General features: G+C 41.1%; 2 protein-coding genes across 4 annotated transcripts in view; both read right to left on the reverse strand.

Moving 5' to 3' along the window:
- Positions 1 to 6886, reverse strand: part of smap1 (small ArfGAP 1) — an 89134-nt gene extending 82248 nt beyond the window's left edge. For both annotated transcript variants that reach the window (XM_064316995.1, XM_064316994.1), the window contains exon 1: positions 6607 to 6886. In XM_064316995.1, the coding sequence (XP_064173065.1) occupies positions 6607 to 6724 (118 nt within the window). In that variant the 5' untranslated portion in view covers positions 6725 to 6886. The remainder of the gene's footprint in view (positions 1 to 6606) is intronic.
- A 3669-nt stretch (positions 6887 to 10555) lies between these two features.
- tlx1 (T cell leukemia homeobox 1) lies at positions 10556 to 19378 on the reverse strand. 2 transcript variants are annotated; one of them, XM_064316996.1, is made up of 3 exons: positions 18114 to 19378; positions 15830 to 16067; positions 10556 to 14038 (listed from the first exon to the last, which is right to left on the reverse strand). In XM_064316996.1, exons 1-3 carry the CDS (start codon positions 18586 to 18588, stop codon positions 13828 to 13830), a joined length of 924 nt encoding a protein of 307 aa, XP_064173066.1. In that variant the 5' UTR covers positions 18589 to 19378; the 3' UTR covers positions 10556 to 13827. The 2 variants fall into 2 exon arrangements, with proteins under 2 accessions (XP_064173066.1, XP_064173067.1); XM_064316997.1 differs by having other exon boundaries at positions 15830 to 16031; positions 18114 to 19370.
- Positions 19379 to 21723: the final 2345 nt, after the last annotated feature.

Genomic DNA, 21723 nt, shown 5'->3' on the forward strand with positions numbered 1-21723 from the left:
GCTCCTGACTGTTTGGTTCAGTCAGCGTCCCTTTCAAGCCGCTCACTGACCCAAACGGCACCTTTTGGCCGGCCATTATGGAGGAAACCCTCATTACGGGCCTTTATATCACACCCAGTAAGGCAGAGCAGCCCAGGAACATGCGGCCATTTTGTGTTTCATTTAACTTCATTTCACTTAATAAACGCTGAATTCAGTTTCCAATCCGACATATAACCACGCGCCCGTGTGTTCAACATGCCGGCTGATAAGCCCTATGAGCTGGGACAGGAAGTGAGCGCTTAAAACAGGAAGGAGGGGGCTGCCGGACGGCCCGTCCCGTCCCAGTGCGTGGGTGGGCCCCACGGTCAGGGATCGAATCCCACTCGTGGTGTTAGCGATGAGGCTAGCCATCCTTAAAAGCTCCTCGTCTCCAGTAGCTCTCTAGCAGCCTCTGCTGGTCGAGCGAGAGCCTGCGGTCCGCTTGCTACAAAGCTGAAGAGTCTTCCTCCGGCTCGAGTCCGTGTGCACGTGGCTTGGGGGTCGCGCTGTGACATCACGCTTCGGACGACAGCGTGTGCTCGTCTACGCTCTGGCACGGGCGGTGGAGACTGCAGCATGAGCGAGGCTGTGTACGATCAGGGAAATGGCCAACATCTTTTATTCATTAAGCAGGAACATGGAGGAGGAACAGCACGGTTATTAACAGCAGTACAACAGGGGCGATGCCACAGGCTGCTTTCAGGACATTCAGCTCCATGCTTTGGAACACTGAAAAATCCAACCCCGTCCTTGCTTAAGCTGTAAGCATTCTGATTGGCAGCCTCATTATGAATATTCATGAAGAAAGGACACTCAGCCAGCACAAGAGAGCACAGGTGGTGCCAGAAGGTAGCGCGGGTGACAGCAGGAAGTCTTTTTAATGGACAGGAGTAATAAAGCGCAGCAGGTTTGGCTCAAAGAGATCTTCCCGTATAGCATGGAACACACACACAGCTACAGCTGCTAAGAACGAGACCGTCCCACAGCAGAGAGCCGCCGTGCTCAGCACGTGCCCATTGGACAGCACACCTGCACATCTCATACGCAGAGTCCTGATTGGCTGCAGGCGAAAGGACCCTTCCCAGTGAGATGGAAACAGGAAACCGGACGCAGCGAAGCGCTGAACAGGCTGCTGAGCAAAGGGGCCGTACAGGACGTATCAGCGCAGCGTTAGCAGAGGTCAGTCAGGTACACACAGCGCTGAGTCAGCAAGTTCTCCAGAACGCTCCTAACTGCCAGCTGAACAGTGTGGGACAGAGCCTGGCTCTGACACACTGCCTCTCTGCTCCACAGGCTGGCATCGGCAAAGCGGCACGCGCTGGCACACGCACTGACACACACACTGAGACACACACACACACTGAGACACACACACACACACGTGCTGGCACACGCACTGAGACACACACATGCACACACACTCTGGCACACGCACTGACACACACACTGAGACACACACACACACACTGAGACACACACACACACACACACGTGCTGGCACACGCACTGAGACACACACATGCACACACACTCTGGCACACGCACTGACACAAGCACTGAGACACACACACGCGCGCTGACACACACACGGAGACACACACGCGCGCTGGTACACGCACTGAGACACACACACACGCGCTGACACAAGCACTGACACATGCACTGAGACACACACGCTGACACACGCACTGAGACACACACACACGCGCTGGCACACACACTGAGACACACACACGCGCTGGCACACACACTGAGACACACACACGCGCTGGCACACACACTGAGACACACACACGCGCTGGCACACACACTGACACACACACACACACACACACTGAGACACACACACGCGCTGGCACACACACAGAGACACACACACACTGACACACACACACACACACACACGCTGAGACACACACTAGCACGTGCCGAGTGACTCACCCGGCCTGGGGTCGGCCGCGACTCGAGCTACTACTGTGCCATCCCGACATAGAGCAGGAGCGTGCGCGTGTGCGTGTGTCTGTGCGTGTGTGTGCATGCGTGTGTGTGTGTGTGCATGTGTGTGTGGGCCTGTGCGTGCGTGCGTGTGTGTGTGTGTGTGTATGTGTGCGTGTGCATGTGTGTGTGGGCCTGTGCGTGCGTGCATGTGTGTGTGTGTGTGTGGGCCTGTGCGTGTGTGCGTGTGCGTGTGTGGGCCTGTGCGTGTGTGCGTGCGTGTGTGTGTGTGTGTGTGTGTGTGTGTGTGGGCCTGTGCGTGTGTGCGTGTGTGTGTGTGTGGGCCTGTGTGTGTGTGTGCGTGCGTGCGATATCAGGACGCTGAATGTGGGGTCGTGCTCTTCCTCTGCTGGCCCAGAGAGGTTTAGCATGAAATAGCCCCGATGCAGCAGAGTAACTCCAGCCTGCAGTAATAATTTATCACACGCTGCAGGAGGAAGTTCAGCCTGCAAATACTTGTGCTAGATAGTAATTCAAAATGTCAGAAAGCTGCCTACAACAACGGCTGTAAAACTAAATATAACAGAGCGGGCTACCAGCCCTCATCAGGATCACCCCCCAGGCTCAGCCCAAACAAAAAGAGCATCGTCTGTCCAGAGCAGTACATCAAGCCAAAGACCATCCTGCTACTGTTTAGACTCTGAGCAGGACTGTGCACGATCCTGCTCACTGTGCACGCTCACACTCAGACTGGCACGCTCATTCTCTGACTGTACACAATCCTGCTCACTGTGCACGCTCACGCTCAGACTGGCACGCTCATTCTCTGACTGTACACATTACATTACATTACAGGCATTTGGCAGACGCTCTTATCCAGAGCGACGTACAACAAAGTGTATAACCATAACCAGGAACAAGTATGACGAAACCCCTAGAGAGAAGTACCGGTCCAAGTACAGGGAACAACCGCATAGTTCAACTTGGACCCTGGTGGTTAAACTGATTAACACTAATACACGATCCTGCTCACTGTGCACGCTCACGCTCAGACTGGCACGCTCATTCTCTGACTGTACACGATCCTGCTCACTGTGCACGCTCACGCTCAGACTGGCACGCTCATTCTCTGACTGTGCACGATCCTGCTCACTGTGCACGCTCACACTCAGACTGGCACGCTCATTCTCTGACTGTACACAATCCTGCTCACTGTGCACGCTCACGCTCGGACTGGCACGCTCACGCTCTGACTGTACACGATCCTGCTCACTGTGCACGTGCACGCTCGGACTGGCACGCTCACGCTCTGACTGTACACGATCCTGCTCACTGTGCACGCGCACGCTCAAACTGGCACGCTCATGCTCTGACTGTGCACGATCTTGCTGACTGTGCACGCTCACTCAGACTGGCACGCTCATGCTCAGACTGGCACACTCACGCTCAGACAGTGCACGCTCCTACTCAGTGTACACTCACGCTCAGACTGGCACGCTCATGCTCTGACTGTGCATGATCTTGCTGACTGTGCACGCTCACACTCAGACTGGCACGCTCACGCTCTGACAGGGGATGCTCCTACTCACAGTGCACACTCACGCTCAGACTGGCACGCTCACGCTCAGACAGGGGATGCTCCTACTCACTGTACACACTCACGCTCAGACTGGCACGCTCACGCTCAGACAGGGGATGCTCCTACTCACTGTGCACACTCACGCTCAGACTGGCACGCTCACGCTCAGACAGGGGATGCTCCTACTCACAGTGCACACTTACGCTCAGACTGGCACGCTCACGCTCAGACAGTGCACGCTCCTACTCACTGTGCACACTCACGCTCAGACTGGCACGCTCACGCTCTGACAGTGCACGCTCCTACTCACAGTGCACACTCACGCTCAGACTGGCACCCGCACGTTCCCGGAGGACATTAAAAATGTAACAAAAAATGTCAAAGAATGTGGAAAGCCTGAATTTGAGAGTGAACCTGGCTGGCAAGTGGTTATTTTACCACAAGCGGCTTCCCCACCCCAGGTCTCTGTTTGAGCACCATGATTTTCCAGACCCTCGAACTCCGAACAGAAACATGAGAGCTGAGCAATGACCTCACAGAGCAAGCCGGGGGTCACACGTCCTCTTTTCTCTCACACAGTCTGTGACAGGAGGCGGGTCAAACCGACCGGAACCACACCGTGCTCTCGACATGCATGTTCAGGTGACCATGTGACCACGCAGGGCCCATGTGACCCGGACATGTGACCCAGGCACACAGAGAAACGAGACTGCTGCTCATAGGTCGAGGGGCCGGCTCAGCTGGTGCTGAACCAACCCACAGTGGCACAGGTGAATAGTCTCACTCATTACCACGCCCCTGCGGGCCTAGTCCCTCCCACCTCATGACAACCCTGCCCTGACAACCCCGCCCTGTCCGCTCAACTCTTAGTATCTGTTCTTCAATACAAAGGGCCGTGATTTCTGTGGAAATCATTCAATAGACTCCCAATGGGAGAAAAACTATACAGCGCAAGAAGACAGAATCTGGGCTGAACTGTAACAGGATCCGGATGCTCAAGTTTTCATTTTCATCTGTCTTTTTTCAGTCCCAACTGATATTACAAACGGTTTCTGAAACCGGAGATCTTAGGAAACAGAATTCAAGAAGGGAGAAAACAGACCACTCAATTCATGGTTAGCTATTAATAAAAAAATAAAGGATTCATTTGACAAAAAGTGACCCATACAATGAAAGGAGCAGAGCCGATTTAATGCCTTTTTGGACAACTGTAACTTTGCAGGTAATGCTTTATCATTATGATACCACTGCATGACAGCCTCCAAAATCAGTGCGACAAGATAACTGTGTCAAAATGCACAAAAAATCAAGAGGGTCCCACACGAGTGAAATAAGGCAGGATTAGCCTACATACCTGTACATGTGGTGACAGTTGCCATGATAATTAACCTGTCATATGGTAGATTATGGAAAATGCTTAAATAATGAAAGAACATATTAGACACTGCATCAGTGTGTGCGCAGTTCACTTCTAATCTCTGCAAGGCCAATTATTTCTGTCCCAGGAAATGGAAAAGCATAATTTGCTGGTAGGATTATGGACTTTCCTCGCCTTCAGAAGGTTGGCATGCATCCATTTTATTAGCATTCCCAATATTAAATGGCTGAAAATATTCTGGACCTGCTAAGAGACAGTTTGCAGCGAGCCAAGGGGAAAATCGCCCCCAAAATATTCCAATACGTATAACGATGCTGTCAGTAAAATCACTGCAGGATAACTGAGGGAAGATAATTAAGTTTTTGTGATGTTACGCATGCGTCTTGCACGTGGCTTCAAAACTGAAACAAATGCGATGGCTTTGCTTGGAAATAAAGTCAAAACGAAGGAACAAAATGGCAGGACAGGCCAGAGAGCACAAAGGCCTATGCGTTGGCTGGACAAACAGCGGAAGCACACCGGACACCTCCAAACTGTACAGCACGCCCTTAACTCACAATGTATCACCGTTCAGTCCCATTCAAGAGCAAGGGCACACACTGAAACCGAAATAATCATGAGCGTCCACCGTTATTCCAGGCGATCCCCCATCGGCGAAGGGAAGGGAATGCTAGACCCAAGTGTTTCCCTAACCTTGTTCCACTAGCCAAACAAACAGTATCATTACAAGATGGATACATCAGCTGTCCGTGCATGAATAAACCTAAGATAATAAAAAAGCCGGTAGGCCAGATGATCCGATAATGACAAGCGGATAATAAAAGTGATAAGTGACCATAAATGTTGGTCAGCCAACATTTAGTCTACGACTACAAATCAGACTCACTATCTCAGTTAAAGTACGCACTGCCACTATATAAATAGTGATATTATTTATGATTATTAAATCGACAGGTCAACCTTAATTCCAAGAGTTTGCGCAGACACGCCGATAGCTAGCCAACAGAAAATCATGGCGAGGTTTATATAGCTACCACTTGACAGCAGACATGCATGTAACTAGTGGTATGACAACAGCGTAAAGTTGATAGCTAGGTTGCATTCTAGCCAACTTACCTGGCCGACGTCAGTTAGCTAGGCTCGCTCTTACACTAGCCTCTGGCTAGCCAGCGCACAGGTAGATCTAACGGTCTTTCTCCGAAAACAGCATTTCGTCAACTAGATTACCTCGTCTAATTAATTAGGTACATACCTGGACAGCGATAGCATTACTGAAGATTATCGTAAAGCGCTTCGGTTGAGAAGACGTACTGTCATACATAAACGATTATATTATACATGACGTTGTATTACTACAAAATTATTAGACTAGCCATATAAACGCGAACAAATCACAATCAAGACAGCGTGACAGCTACACGCTAGACTATAATGCAAACCCGCGATCATAGCGACAGCGTGGGAGAAAGAGAGGTTGTAACCAATCAAACCTGGTGGATAGCAAACTAGCTCACTGGTCGGTAGCTAGGTAACGTTAAGGTATCTACCTTAGCACGCTAAATGAACCAGTAAGCTAATTTCTCGATGACATAAAAATGGAGAACGAACACCTGTAAAATATTCAGACCCACCGCGACTAAATGACATGAATTAAGTTTAAAGCTTATCGGTCTGCCAAGTACGCAGCGTTTACCTTTCGCCTCACAGTCGGCGCAGTATTTGTTGTCTTCTTCTCGCAGCATTTTGGACAGGATGGCCTGGTGCTGTTCATTGAGTTTCTGGGCCTTCTCTCTTTCCGAACGCGTCGTCATCTCGCCACAAGCGTTGTCGCACACTTCTTGAGTAAAACACACACCTTCCCCTAATGCTTCGTAACGAAATAATGAGCTACAAGCAATACCATTCCCCGAGGCAGCGCTGCTCACAACCGTGAAGCAAGAAGCGGCAGCGTCAATGGCAGAAAAGGGGGAGTACCCGGAACCGGAACTATATGCCAGACAGCGAGAGTTCGTTGCTGAAATAAGCACCGGACTCTGATTGGCTAAATTGTCAATTCTGGGTTTTTAAACGAATCGTCGCTTACTCCGCATCAAGTACGGAGAGAAAGACAGCGGTTGGAAGTGAGTCAGAATCCATGCGTTTTATCGTGGTAAGATTACGTCAGAGAAGTAACAAACTACTGTACGTTCTTGTGCACTTCAAAGCTTTCCACCACGAATTAAGTAGTGTTTTACACATAGCTGTCAGTGAGCACACACCTTATCGTAACAAAATAAGGACCCTCGTCTGGAAATTATGAATTAGCAGTCCAATGAAGCACTGCATTTTACAAATGAATCTAATGTTTGAAAATGTATTAGGATTATCCAGCCTCTAACTGTGGCGTGCTTTTTAAGAACACAGCTGGACATCAGCTTCTCATTGAGCTTCTGTATCAGTGAAAAACTTATGTTCTGGCTTGCATTAAAAAATAAAAAAAATAAAACGTTTTTGACATGCATACATATATAAATACATAAAAACCACAGTTCGACTTCATACAATAACGTATTTATTCATCATCCCAGTTCTGTAAGAAACACCTGTTTAACAGATGATCACACATTGCTATACACACAAGTTATATTTCAAATTACGTTCTACTTTCAGGCCTATTATGACTGCTGGAATAAACTTTGAATAACACCACATGAAATGTGTGTGCTATAAGTACAACAGTGTTGAGTAATTAAATGTCAAATTCCCTCTTAAGTTGTTTACACAAATACAATTGCTGCCATGTAGCATACCTGTATTAGAATACACATTTCCACATTTATAGTGCAGTTGTGTTGTGTGCATATTAATATGCGTTTTTTTCTTTCAAGTATATTACAGTCCGGCCGGAAAATCAGAGTTTTAAACATATATAGTGTCCAGTAATAAACTAAAAATCTATGCACCGCCCCTTTCTCTCCCAATCGCCGAATCGCGTGGGCTCGGGACCCCTGGGTCCTCCTTGTTCTTTTGTGACAGGATTCACGTCATCCGGGAATCCTGAAACAATCAACAAACGAAACCACAACTTAAAAACTGTTTGCAAGAATATTAATACAGATGTTTCACGGAATACAAAATGCAAACAACATTTCTGATCTGCCATTGACACTGAAATAGAAATGCTAAACTTCACAAGGGAAAATGACTGGTCCTACGTTCCAGGACGTCCTTTGTCGTTTCTTTCTCTGAAATATCGAGACGTCCGAGTGGGGTTTTGGCCTTCCTCAGAGGCTCCTTGTCCAGCGGCTTCCCATCTGTAGCTGACCCTGTAGTCCGCGAGCAGGCTTCCCCGAGAGGCATAATAATTAGGCTATAATCATGGACGCAATATGCAATCTGAGCTTTGTAATTAGCTATTGTGTATTGTGAGAAGCCTACACAGACACACACAGACCTTTATCATCTTTAGATGATTTTTGTAAGTCGTAAAGGTATTTCATTAAGTTCCAGAAACTCCACAAGCCATACCTAGCTACATGCTCTAGCTAAGCTAGCTAAGGTTAAACGGCGTGCATTTTTCTTTCTTTCTAATTTCATTGTACTCACCTTTAAAAACTGACTCCACAAGTACGCCTTTACAAATATGATTTCTGGGATTAGTAAACACACGCAACAGAGACATTATGCCTTCTGCGAATGCTCGCAGCTGTCAAATTATAAAACCGTCTTCTTGTTGACGAAGTAAAATGACGTTTTGAAACGTCATCTTAAGGCGACAGTCCAATGAATATATTTCCCCTGCACTCGGATATTTGTTCCACGATATTAAAGCAAATTTAATAATAATAAAAAAAAAAAAACATAGGCTTATAAGATTTATACGACTCCCATATTCTTTTAAATTGTATACTTTCAATATTCAAGCGTTTTCTCAGTGGGATTGGCGTTTCAAATATGCTCACTCCATGCATTATCTAGCCTATGTTGATATTATATACCTAGCTAACTAGCCTTCTACTGATGATGGCCCTCTATTGCATTTAATCAATCGTTGTAATGTTTATCAGCGTTAATTTATCTGCTAACCACTGTAAGGTAAAGGTCAATGAACTGTAGAGTTCAGGGGAAAAGGTGGACAATGTCGCCATCTATCGGACTGAGAGTAACATGCAATCTCCTGGAGCGAGTTATATCATGCTACGTCACTCGTCTTCTTTACTTTATTCAGTTAGATATAGGAATCAACACGTGTTAAATTTTCAGTCTGTAATTATATTCAGTCTGCTTGATCCTAATTGTTTGGACAACACACCACCAACTGTGGTAACAGCAATTATATTTTCCTAATTTTTCATGAAGATAATTTCAAGAAATAATCAATCCACAATTCATGGAGCAATCTCCCCAAAACAGGCATGGTGAGTGCTGCTCTATTGCAATATAGATGCTTGCAATACAATTAAAAAACAGCCCTTTTTGTTGAGGGGTGTCCATTTGATTATTGAAAGGCTTCATGAGATGGGTTTCCTGCCACTGACAAGTTTTAAAAATCAGCAGAGACTTTGATCCAGTGAAGACATCTTTCAGCTGTACCTCTTAAACTGTGCTGCTGCGCTGCAAAAAATATTTTTAGGGGGTCATAACAAAAAGAGCAGTTTAATATTGTAGAGTGTAAAAGGTTTTACATATTTATATTCAGGATATCTCAGGCATTTAATTTTTATTCCTCAAAAGCTTGATAATAGAGAGGAGTTTTGTATTTTTTTTTAAAATTTAAAATTAAAAACCATGAAGTGGATATGTGAGTTGGTCTGTGGGCATCTTGTTTCTTGCATCAACTGCACTACTGAGGTAAAGATTAATGTCCAAAGTATTGGGGTTTTTTTTGTTTTTGTTTTTTCAAATAAGTTGATTTTATTCTTTTACAAATGAATGGCTTTTGAAAATATTTTAATGTGTAGTAAAAGACTGAATGTATTCTCCATGTGTTGTGTGAGCAAAGATGTGCACCCAAGTGTGGAGCAGAGGAAAATGTGGTTATGTGTATTATCCATACCATGGATAATACATCTTTAAAAAATCTGACATAATCTTTAAGAATTCACATATGCAATTTGTGGCTACTACTCACACTGCTACTACTACCACTATTATTATTATTATTATGAATAATAATAATAATAATAATAATAATAATAATAATATTTTTATAGTTGTTGTTGTTGTTCTTGCTAATTTTTTTAATTCCTTTCACAATCTCTTAGTGCTTTACAATAAATGGGGTTAAAAGGATAATAATGTTGTTTGTTGTTAAATTCTTTGCATAAGGAACATTCTCAGGTAGAATTGTTTGAATATGTACACATATACCTGTGAATATATACATATTTAATATGTATATATACACATGTGAACATATGCTTATTGGATATGTACATATATTTATGTGATGTGAATATATTCATATTGAATATGTAACTTCACAAGAGAGTAGGCAGTTCTCTCATTTGACTCATTCCACTTTCTTACAAAATCCTTCCAGTTTAACATGAACCCAGTTGTAAATGTATCAGTCTGCAGTGTGCACTTCACTGCCCGGTGTTTTAGTAGCTTGGGGTCTAAAGGAAAGTCACAACAGTAATGTGAGCACTCTTTGCAATCTCTGATGTCTGCACTGTAACTCATTTTATTCTGAAGCAGTGATAGATCCTGGCAGGGGCCATTTTCAGCAAAGTATGCTAGGTTTGAAAAACAAGCTATAATAAAAGATACCATCTTTGTAGAAGGCAGTCCAGAATTTTATAATTTCACATAGTCTGTGAATGTATATGAAATGTACATGAAAATTATATGTAAAAAAGTTATTTTAGAAAGAAAAAAATCACATTTAGAAAATACGCATTTTGGAAATACAGACTTGTGGCTGCTTGCATTAATAAAATAAATCAGTCACTTAACATGAAGACTTGGATACATCATAAATATTCATATTTACATGAATATGGTACAGTATGCAGTGGTTCATGGAAGTTAGCTGTGTTCTTACATAGCAGTTGCCATTCTTTTCTGATCATGTGCAATACGTGAAATTCTACAAGTTTTATGCAAAATTGCTCATCAAAACATAGTTTCATTACCAAAAATATTTAGAAACAGATACATATTCATTTTAGGTGAAAAACAAATAGAAAGTGCTGTACCTCACAGAATATTAAATGCAGTTTACATCTGTTTCATTTGATTAATGATCATATTTTCACCTGCAGAGCAAAACATCCAGACTTCCAAAAAGAATTATGCCACTAACAGGTTAACAGATGCGCTTACAGTAGTGCTTGTGTGAATATGGTGTCATTTTGTACAGAAATCAACACGTGACTACTCCCGTGGAAGCAGCTGTAAGGCTGCAATACGATATCATAATTTTATGAATGGGAAATGTAATTGTAAGGGGTACACAGATAAATCAAATTGCCATCAGAAAGTAGTTAGTCAAAATCAAAACTGCTTTTCATATTTTCACATGATGGAGTTGTCCCCTTGCACCAGGAAAAAAAACAGATGCTTTAATGTATCTGTTATTTAAATGTGAAGCCGATGACTGGCAGGAGATTAAATTTCATTGGATCCTGATTCACACAACCTTCCCTTTTGGCGCTGGACAGTAGATTACGTCCCAGTCCTTTTGTGTAATTCTGACCTTTAACACATGTAATTTAATATTTTCCCATTTATTTTCTCCTTAGACTATGCTTCTTGGGATTAGACGACTGACGACACGCCGTTAACATCTGAAGTGGACGCTGAAACGAAACACCACATTCCTTCGACGGGGGAAACGGGCTCCTGGTCTGATTCAGCCGCTCCGCGTGCCATCTGCACTGAATCAGCATGATGAAGTATCACTCTAATCCCATACCGAGGTGCAGTAAACAAATATAAACTCACAGTTCCATACATTTATACCGTTATTACTGATAGTGACCCAATGACCCAAAGACCCAATACAAACACGGTGTAAATAATGCAAAATCATTATTAGTCACCAAAATTTCATAGACACATGAAAGCTGTTTGATCGATTGACATGATTTTCCTTATTTAAGCGGAGTACACCGTGATTGTACTATGGACTAACGAAATGTGATATGCGTAGGGTTATTCTCGATCTTTAAGAAGAAGAAGAAAATGATTTTCTTCTAAAATTCATAATTTGCTGCTACCATGAGACGCCAGAGAAGATGAGGCATTTAATTTAATCCAGATCACTGTTCTTAGGTGCAATCATATTACATTACATTACATTACATTACAAAGTTGTGTAAGTCGCTCTGGATAAGAGCGTCTGCTAAATGCCTGTAATGTAATGTAATGGGTTCGTCACCGCCGTCCACTCACAGAACTAGCCTACCATAGAAAGTCGCGTCACGCAATACCAAACTTGGTGGGCTAAGTCTTGAAATAATCTCCTGGACGTGTGCCTGTACCAGTAGTTTTTGGAAAACATACTCCAGATTTGGTGTTCATTGCCAAAACAAATCGATAGTTTCATTTATTTATTTTTACATATGTTTATTTATGTATGTGTCTCTTTGTTTTTGTTTTTGCTTTTTATTATTATTTGTAATTAAAAACAAAGGCTTTAATGCCATTCAAGTTTTCAGCCGAACCTATGAGAAGCTTTGCTAAGACAATCGGCATTGTTCACTGACTGCAGTGCCTCTGGCTCGCAGGACTGGCTGTTTTTGGCAGTCGACTTGGATTTCAAACTTCAGTCACTGCTACATTGATTTGAGAACCAGGACGCAAAAGCTTTGACAGACACTAAACATGATCGGTGTTTATAGTGTTGTGATGGGTAACTGATGCACGTATCATTTTAAATGAAATATATCAACAAGTACACCATTACTATCATCACTGCTGTTGATATTGTCATTGATGTGTATTTCCTTAATGTCATTAAGTAAATATAGTTTGGATCTGAACTGGCCATAGAGGAGTATGAAAGTGTAATTGATATTTTAAATTCCCCTGTGACTGCACTGAGTTTGCGATGCAGACACAGCGCAGGACAGCAACAGCATGTCGTTTTACTTTAACGTTTAATAATCCGTATAAAACCCTATAAAATTCTATTTCAGCACAAAAATAATGACGTGAAAGTTCAGAATTGAACAAAGTGCTAAAGGAAGTGCTTAATTTGATTTAGAGTGTAAAATTGGTCATTCAAAAGGTTTAGGTTCTTCTTAAACGAATAACTGTTGATAAATCGCAATAATATTATTAAAATGTACATTTTTTCACGTAACTACTCAAAGCATATGTGATGGAAAGTATATAGCCTAGTAATTAACTGTTTCAAAATACAAATATAGCTTGACAAAGTAATATATGTCTCGATAGTTTCAAAACTGCTTGTTACGAAAATTGCAACCTACTCCACGGTCCATTGTTTATGCTATTCTCTGAATGGCCACTATAGGCTAATTTCGGTTTTGGGATATGTTTACATGTGGATGTGGCAACGATGAACGTAGTTTTAACTTCCGTTTCGTTTTCTGGTTCCATGATTTCAGATTATTTTAAAAATAGTAATAGTCTGTTTAAAATGTTAAAGAACACTGTGCAATATAAACGATCTGTCTCCTAGAATTTGCAATTGCACTTTTTTCTTCTGTGGCCCCAAAGCCTACACTGACGTAGCCATAATGAATTAATTCAAGTAGACTTTAATAATCAGTAAATATGTGGGCGCACCATTAAGCCTCGTATTGGTACATGTGCTAACCCGCTACATATATTTTAGAAAGTTCGAATTTTAATTTTGAATCTGATTGCTGTCGTTACGTCGTTTTCACTGTGAGGTTGTGTTTATTGCGTTACACCTCCATGCCTGTGACGAGACTATACTTAACGTATAGTAGCTATCTCTCTATTCACATGTAGACACGCTGCTGATTTTACTTGTGTTCTCAGTCCATGGCTGGAGATTCTGAAGAGCGAATAAGGAGGAGTTGTGCAGGCAAATTGGGTCTGGAGTCACTGGCTGGTTTAATGTTTTTTGAAAGGCTTCTTGTTGGAGTTGCATGAGGATTCGGTTCGCTTGCTGCCGTTCGGCTTCCCGCTCTTCCGCAGTCTGACGTCTGAAAGAATACAGACAAGAGGCGGACAGACGTCAAAGTCGATCGGCGATGACCGTAATTTTCAATGCCTGTTTGGACGTTAGATGGATCACTATATAGCCTGCACGAGAGAACCCCATAAGAACAACTTTGTAAAATTGAAAAAGGTGAAAAATTTACTTTGATTTAAAAGGTCTTTTATTTCAATGAACAGATGCCTATATTGGCAAAGAGTCAGGATGATGTAACTAAACGATTGATGTAACTATAAGTAGCAAATGTTCTACGATCTGGGGGTGGTGGGTGTTTAACATTAACGTAGCCAGATGGGAAAACATTACCATTACCTGTAAAACAAATACCTGACAAACAGAGAAATTTCAGCCGCTATACGTCTGATGGAACGTCAAACAGCTTTGTTTGAGTCCAGGCCTGTTTACGAATATTTCATCCCATCAACATCCCACAACTCCAAGGAATGGTAAGCTAGCTAATTCAGTAATAACCGATAGCTTCACAAATATTTGCGTTCACACGGCCAAAACTGTTCATATGATGCCAGCAACATTCGTATACTCCATATTATATTATTTATTCACCTGAAATTATACACACTGAAATTTGGCGACGTTGCTCGGTTCAGTTATGAGTGGGTAGTAGCCTATTACCCTACCCCAGGAACAAGGCGTGTGTTATGGCGCGCTTGTTCATTTATATGCACATTAATGACTATGTGCGTGTGTGTGCGTGTATGGTTATGTTTGTGTGTCTGTGTGTGTGAGAAAAGACAGATGCCTGACTTCGCATTTAATTAACAAGAACAAGAACAAAAAAAATAATAATAATAATAATAATAATAATAATAATAATGGTCGCCGTTACAATATTTATCGTCTTCATTATTTTTATCACCGCTACACTCAGCATTATAACCACAATAATAACAACAGACAACAGGATGCTGTGTCAGTTATTTTAAAAAAAGAAGACATATCTACTATATTTCCCTATGCGTAATTTTATTCTCATAAGCAACACCTCACATGAAAAATGTACGTGTTTATGCCCCTCCAGTATCTGGGAGTTAATCATTGTTCCTTCTGCGATCCTCTGTTACAAGAGAAACCCATAGAACCCAGTCAGTTTTTATGAAGGTACTGTAGAGCTAAACGAATTTGGGAGAGAAATATTAGTCAATTTCTTTCATATCAATGTAGTCACATATTTAACGTGGCATTACGCCTCATGACTTTCATTCATAGCATAAATAATAACACAACACGCAAAAGCCAAAGAAATGATTAAAGACTGTTTTTACCCATACGTAAGAATTATGCAATCTGTTGCAGTAGCAGTAGTATAAATAATAATTAATAATTAATAATTGAATATTATTCCTTTATTGGAAGTGCATTGTGGGCACATTGAATCTGGGCTCATATTCCATATAACATGGTCTTTCAAATGAGCTAATAACATGGTTTATATATTAAGGTATTAGAGAGTTTGGTTACTGTATATATTTATGTGTAGTAAAATTGTTTAAATAGTTTTAAAAATATAATATGTATGTGTAGGCCTATGTTATATTTTAGTTAACTCATTGGAGGCCTAAAATATTGAAATATTCAGTACGGCAATAATAATGATAATAATAATAATAATAATAATAATAATAATAATAATAATCATCGTCATCATCATCATCATCATCATCATCATTGTTATTGTTATTCCAAAGCTGTTGGTGAATTCATAATTGTATTCATAATAATATGAATACAAATATGTAACAAATATTAGATTCCTCACCTCCATTTTGTTCTCCTGTTCTGGAACCATGTTTTGACTTGCGCATCAGTCATTTTAAGTGCCTTCGCCAAGGCCGCTCTCTCTGCAGACGCCAGGTATTTCTGCCGGTGAAACCGCTTCTCCAGTTCACAGATCTGGAGTCTCGTGAAGGATGTCCTTGGCTTTTTCTTCTTCGGTGGTGTCCGGTTCTGGTACGGGTGACCTATACGGCGTGTTACAGTGAAGGGTGAGAGCGCCACTGGATTGGGAGACAGGGCGAAAGCAAGCGGCAGAAATCAGCAGCAGAACAGCGAAGCAGCGCAGTCGCAGAGGCAAAGCACGGCTGGGTCCAGTGACCCAAGCAGATGTAAGAGGTTGCTCCTTTTTTTAAGAAACAAAACGAGCAATAATCGACGCTTATCACTCAGAAAAAGTAAATACACAGCCAGAGCTTCTTCACCATATTCGTTATGCTCAATGTCCACCATTAGCCGTATGTAAAAGAACTCATTCGGCATTTATCTGACTCTGATTCAGAACGGTTTATGAGTGTACAAATACAATAAATATTATAGGCCCTACTTATATAATAGTTCTATTAATTTTTAGGGGGAAATCATAATGAAGAAATCTGATTATGTTAAATCGATATTGAATATATTTTGTGCATTCACACTTACTTGCAGGCATGCTTGTAAATGACAACAGGGATTCATACGCGATTATTTACTAAAACCGTGTGCATTTAAACGATAGAGATTACTTCCCATTAATAATGGATCATGCTGGTCACAACACAGGTTGAAATATTGATACTGAAAGTCAAGACTTGCAATTAAACCATTATGTAATTCACATTATGTAATTTACTATTAAGTATATTTCGTATAATGTTAATTTATTTTATATTAGATCAGATTAGATTAGACTATCCTTTATTGTCAGATTTCTCTGAAATGTTGCGTTACAAAACGTACTCCCCCTCACATACAAGAAACAGACATACATTGATACAGTAAAATGAGACAAACAATACAAAAGGTTGTAGCACATTTCATTAATAATAGATCGTTATAATCATTTCATTTTAAAACACATACATTCCATGTTTAAATGACCCTCTCGTGAAATTAGGTTCAGTTTGTAGGCCTACACGTCACATGAAAACGGACGACTCTCGTCCCCATTCATTTACAGATAGGGTTAGGATTTGAGTTGGTTAAAAAGTTAAAAATAGTTTAAAATAAATATTTCCCATGTGGCCATTGTTGTCTAAAGTAACTTCATGTTACTTGTTTATCTTATGATGGCATTAGATTACATTTACTAAAACTGTTGGAAGTTTGTAAATACTTTATTATTTTTTACATTATGTAAATACCCACACTTTTAACATAATATTCATTTGACCGAAAATCACAGAAACAATCAAAGCAGGTTTAAATTAAATATTTATCTGCTGTTGTTGTTGTAAATATATATCTATCCGTTGTTGTTTCTTCCCGTGACGCTAAGCACGTTTAAAGTCTTGGCTAAGTATACTATAATCACCTTTAAAGGGATTTTTATTCAAATATGATTCTGGCTTCCCGAATGACGCTATTGGAGAAGTTAAAATAAAAACAAATAATAGAGCAGTTTGCACTGTCTTTGAAAGACAACGCTTCGTGTTCAGGCCTCGTTCTTAGCGCTTTCTCGCAGTGTTTTATGGCTAAAGAAAGACCGTCAAGATGTTCCTAATCTCCTAAACATGTCAAATATTTTAAAGACGTGATATGATATTGCTTTTGTCACAATTGTAAATAAATTAGAATCTTGCTTAAACATTAATTTCTACATTTAAACATGCGCGAAATGTATGGCCTAACAGCGTGTTGTCTAGGCATAAAATAACGTGTCAAATAAGGTACTTAATATGGATTTAATTATTGAATAAAAACTTGTATTTCCATTATATCGTATCGCCTGACACAAAGGTTGAGTTACCAACCCATTTATGTGGAAAACGATAGTGCAAATTCGTACTGCAATGTTTCTGTTTACAATCATAATGTTACATAATATCGACTCTCTTCTTAACGTTAGCTTTATGCGCACCATGTTATATTTACGTTAATCTTAATTAAATTTTGACTCTTCATAAAAAAGGCATGAATCAAAGCCTATTTGTTGTAAATTCGTTGTCAACAGGCCGGATAATACGGCACATGCGTTGCTCAACAGAAATCACAAGCAATATAAAACAGAGGCTTTCATAATGTACCTTTCACAAGAGCATACTGTCCTGAAATCAAATGCATTTTACCTGTAAATCTTTCTTTGGTGTATCTTCTGTTGCTCTCCATCCAGGGAAAAGTTAATCCCGTGAGATTGTTGATAGAACTGACGCTTCCCACTCCTGGCACCGTGGACATGCTACAGGGTATTGATGAGTGGACGCTACCGAGCGGTCGATGCGCTGGCACGCGGATCACTCCGGCCGAATTAAGATTATTCCCGTTCATGTTCATGCCCATGCCCATATTCACATTGTATGACCCATTCAAAGATGCGACGCTGCATGCGTTGCTGTTATATCCCCCGGAATTATTGGTGTTATAGTTGCCAGTCATGGTATTGTAAGCACTGCTGACGATGCATCCTAAACCGTAGTCAGAGTCTTGCAGCCTGGGACTGGAAATCATACAACTCCCCTGATCCGCATTGTTCAAAATTTGATCGATACCAAAACTTATGGGCTCTGCCGGGTTCTGGTGCAGATGAATTCCTATATGATCCATAGTCGGCTAAGCCCCCTGTAAAATACAGAAGTCCTTCCCGCGTTATCGGTGGTTTAAGATGTCGTCTCGCTTCAGTCGCTCTCAAATAGGTGTGAGTGCATGTATGTGAGGAAGGCTAAACTGGAGCTGATTGTCTGTTTTTTTCTTCGCTTTTTTCCCTTCGCTTTTTTCCCTTTTCCTCTTTGGGAGCCTGCCTGCCAGAGCAACGAGGACATCAATCAAAAGGCCAAATAGGCTGGTTGAGATTAAGACCCAATTTTAGACTTCGGGACCCAATTGGATGAAAAAAAGGAAAGAAAAAGTACGAGGAGCTCATTCACTGACACATATAGGAAGCTAGGGGTCCGAAATTACATTAATGACAAACCTCAAAACAATACTTCTGCCACGACTCGTTCTATTGTCCAGTTAACTAGAGAGTGTAAAAAAAATCACAAGGCAGTAAAATTAATGCATAGTACAGAATAGTGCGGTTGGATCTGCCGATCTCCTTTTCTGTATCTGCATAGGCGGAATTTAATAGCAGCCTATGCTTACCTAGTCAATTACAGTATGTAAAATTAGTTATAACACGTAACAGTAATCAAACAGTGTGGTCTAAATCACTTTAAGAGCAACAAATGGTCTTCGTAGTCTTGCACTAAAAATATCTTAAAAATTAGTTACTCATAAAGAAAGTAACAGTGGCCCATTATTATCAAATCGAGTATGTTAAAAACCGCTTAAGACATGTCCAGTCTATTGTTTGAAAGTTACTTGTAGTCCAAAACTATGCAAGCGATGAGCGGTGATGATTATCCTCAGACAGATCACATTTGAAAACAGCAACGACTGCTTTTCTGCGTGCATTTAAACGGAGACAATGCAAGGTTCAGCTCAGGCCTGCGTCAGTGGCAGGTCTAAGAAGCATACGTTAGTGCTATGCTGTTCCAGGGCTCTTAAAATGCGCTTGATGCTTAAAACGCGCGAGTTCGACTGATTTTCAGTATAATTAAATCCAGATGAGTATGGCTGTATTGTGATATAGTTTTGTGTTAATCAGTGATGAAATCAGGAACGACTTGCACTTGCCTTTAGTTTTAATTGAAGTAATCGGCATTCTGGATATATCGCCTTTGCAAAGGTATACGACATGTCGGTGGAAATGTTGCCTTTACGCGCGATTACATGGTCTCATCGATCCATAATAAGATCCTTAGTGTAGGCAAATGTCGAGGGTATCATTTTTAATCAATCCGGAGCGCTCTGGGACATGAAGGTCGGGTGGCAAATGCACACATACCAAGCGGTTGAGTACATGAAGATTACTGGCCTGAAGGTAATGCGAGCGGGCTAGTGAAAAGTAACCAAGTGCACGTCGTTAGAAGCTTCTCATTGGTTTTGCTGGCAGAACTTTATTCGGACTGTGATTTTGTTTATGCTAGTGTAGGCTAACGTGGAACAAGCGACTAGGGGTAAGATCTCGGAATTAGTTGAGTCCACTCCAGAGATAAGGCTGGTCAGAAGCTCTAATGACACAAACAAGTACATACGATAACATAAGATAGTCTCGAATAAACTGTAGTTTCATACGTTTCATTCTCTAATTGCTGTTCTGTTTGTTGAATAAGGACGGAGTGTAGCACAGTGGGTAAGGAACTAGACTTGTAACCGAGAGGTCGTAGGTTCGATTCCCGGGTAGGACACTGCCGTTGTACTCTTGAGCAAGGTACTTAGCCGAAATTGCTTCAGTATATATCCAGCTGTATAAATGGATACAATGTAAAATGCTATGTAAAAAAGTTGTGTAAGTCGCTCTGGATAAGAGCGTCTGCTAAATGCCTGTAATGTAATGTAATGAATAAGATTATTTCACGCATTACGCTGGGTTATTTTCTAGTCGGTGATTCTTAGATCTATTTTTGAGTGATGAAACATGTTGATTTCACCAATACACTCAGAGTCATACATTTTTTAGTGTGCGATTGTTCATGGTCGTAGCATTGGGGGTTTCTCCCTTTTGTGTATGAAAATTTGGCAAACATTTAGCCAGTAGTAAGTAGAATATGCTCCTGAACACCTTCATGATATGACAGTTCACCTAACAGAAATCACAACTGATTATTTTCTGCATCTGTCACTTCTATCATGTATTTCATGAACAGGGTGAATGTATGTAATATGTGAAGGTAGCACACATACTTTCGTTTTTAGTTATCTCTTTAATGTCAGTACAACCATTACGTCCAAAAGTATTTGACTTGAATTAGATATTTGAGACATTATGTCTGAAAGAGCACAGTGTGAGCAATGGATATAAAGTCCTTATAGGTACAAAATGTCGCTACAAATAACAAAAACATAAAGTGCAGAAGCCTATTTGAGTTTTGTGCGTAGTAGTAACATTTTACCTGGGTATGAAACAATGTAATTTGTGCCCTCATTATTGGAAACCCATTAACATATACATAAATAGAAACAGTCCTTGAAATAAGCATTTCGCTATCTGTTCGTTCATCTACAATTTGATGTTGTATCTCTTCTTTTGTAATTATTACTTAAAAAGTTGTGATATGCGTTGATAACTAACTACATAAATTCACACTAACTAAAATAGTTGCCCGTATGATTAACTAGATGTATGGGGAAACGTATTGAGTTTGTATGCATTTAATAAATAGCCTACAAACCAATACCAAATAATACAGTTTACAGAAACCATCGTTAGCAAAGTAGAGCAGTAAATCTCACTGAAATATTTATCATTTTAAATGCGTAAAAGACAGAAAGTAATGTTCTGCAATTTAAGGAAAATGGAAGCATTTAGGTTATTGATTTCTCACATGAAATCTTTTGGGACGTGATTATTTAACAAAAAGCATTAAAGTATTAATATTTGATATAGGATCTCTGGATTCTGGCTGGCCAATTGACCTACATTAATCATTAATGAAATCTCTTGCTACCACGTTTTGTGTGATGTGGACTCGCTGGGACAGGGTCTAATAGGGAAATTTGGGAACTTCCAATAGCGAGTAAATAATTCACAAGATACACAATTCTAGTGTAGTCGCTTTACAGGTTATTGCTTACATTCAGATCTTAACTTCTAATATTTAAATCAGGGTTGCAAGAAATTGCAGTGTACTCTCACAT

Source organism: Anguilla rostrata, chromosome 18 (assembly GCF_018555375.3).
Source record: "Anguilla rostrata isolate EN2019 chromosome 18, ASM1855537v3, whole genome shotgun sequence".
NCBI classification, from domain to species: domain Eukaryota; kingdom Metazoa; phylum Chordata; class Actinopteri; order Anguilliformes; family Anguillidae; genus Anguilla; species Anguilla rostrata.

What these genes read in the sequence shown, in the direction of transcription:
- tlx1 (XM_064316996.1), bottom strand. Translation starts at nt 18,588, where the DNA reads ATGGATCATATAGGAATTCATCTGCACCAGAACCCGGCAGAGCCCATA. An exon ending in CACCAAAGAAAGATTTACAG is followed by an intron (nt 16,068 to 18,113) that starts GTAAAATGCATT and finishes CTCCCAATCCAG; the next exon opens with TGGCGCTCTCACCCTTCACT. An exon ending in AACAGGAGAACAAAATGGAG is followed by an intron (nt 14,039 to 15,829) that starts GTGAGGAATCTA and finishes GTATTCTTTCAG; the next exon opens with ACGTCAGACTGCGGAAGAGC.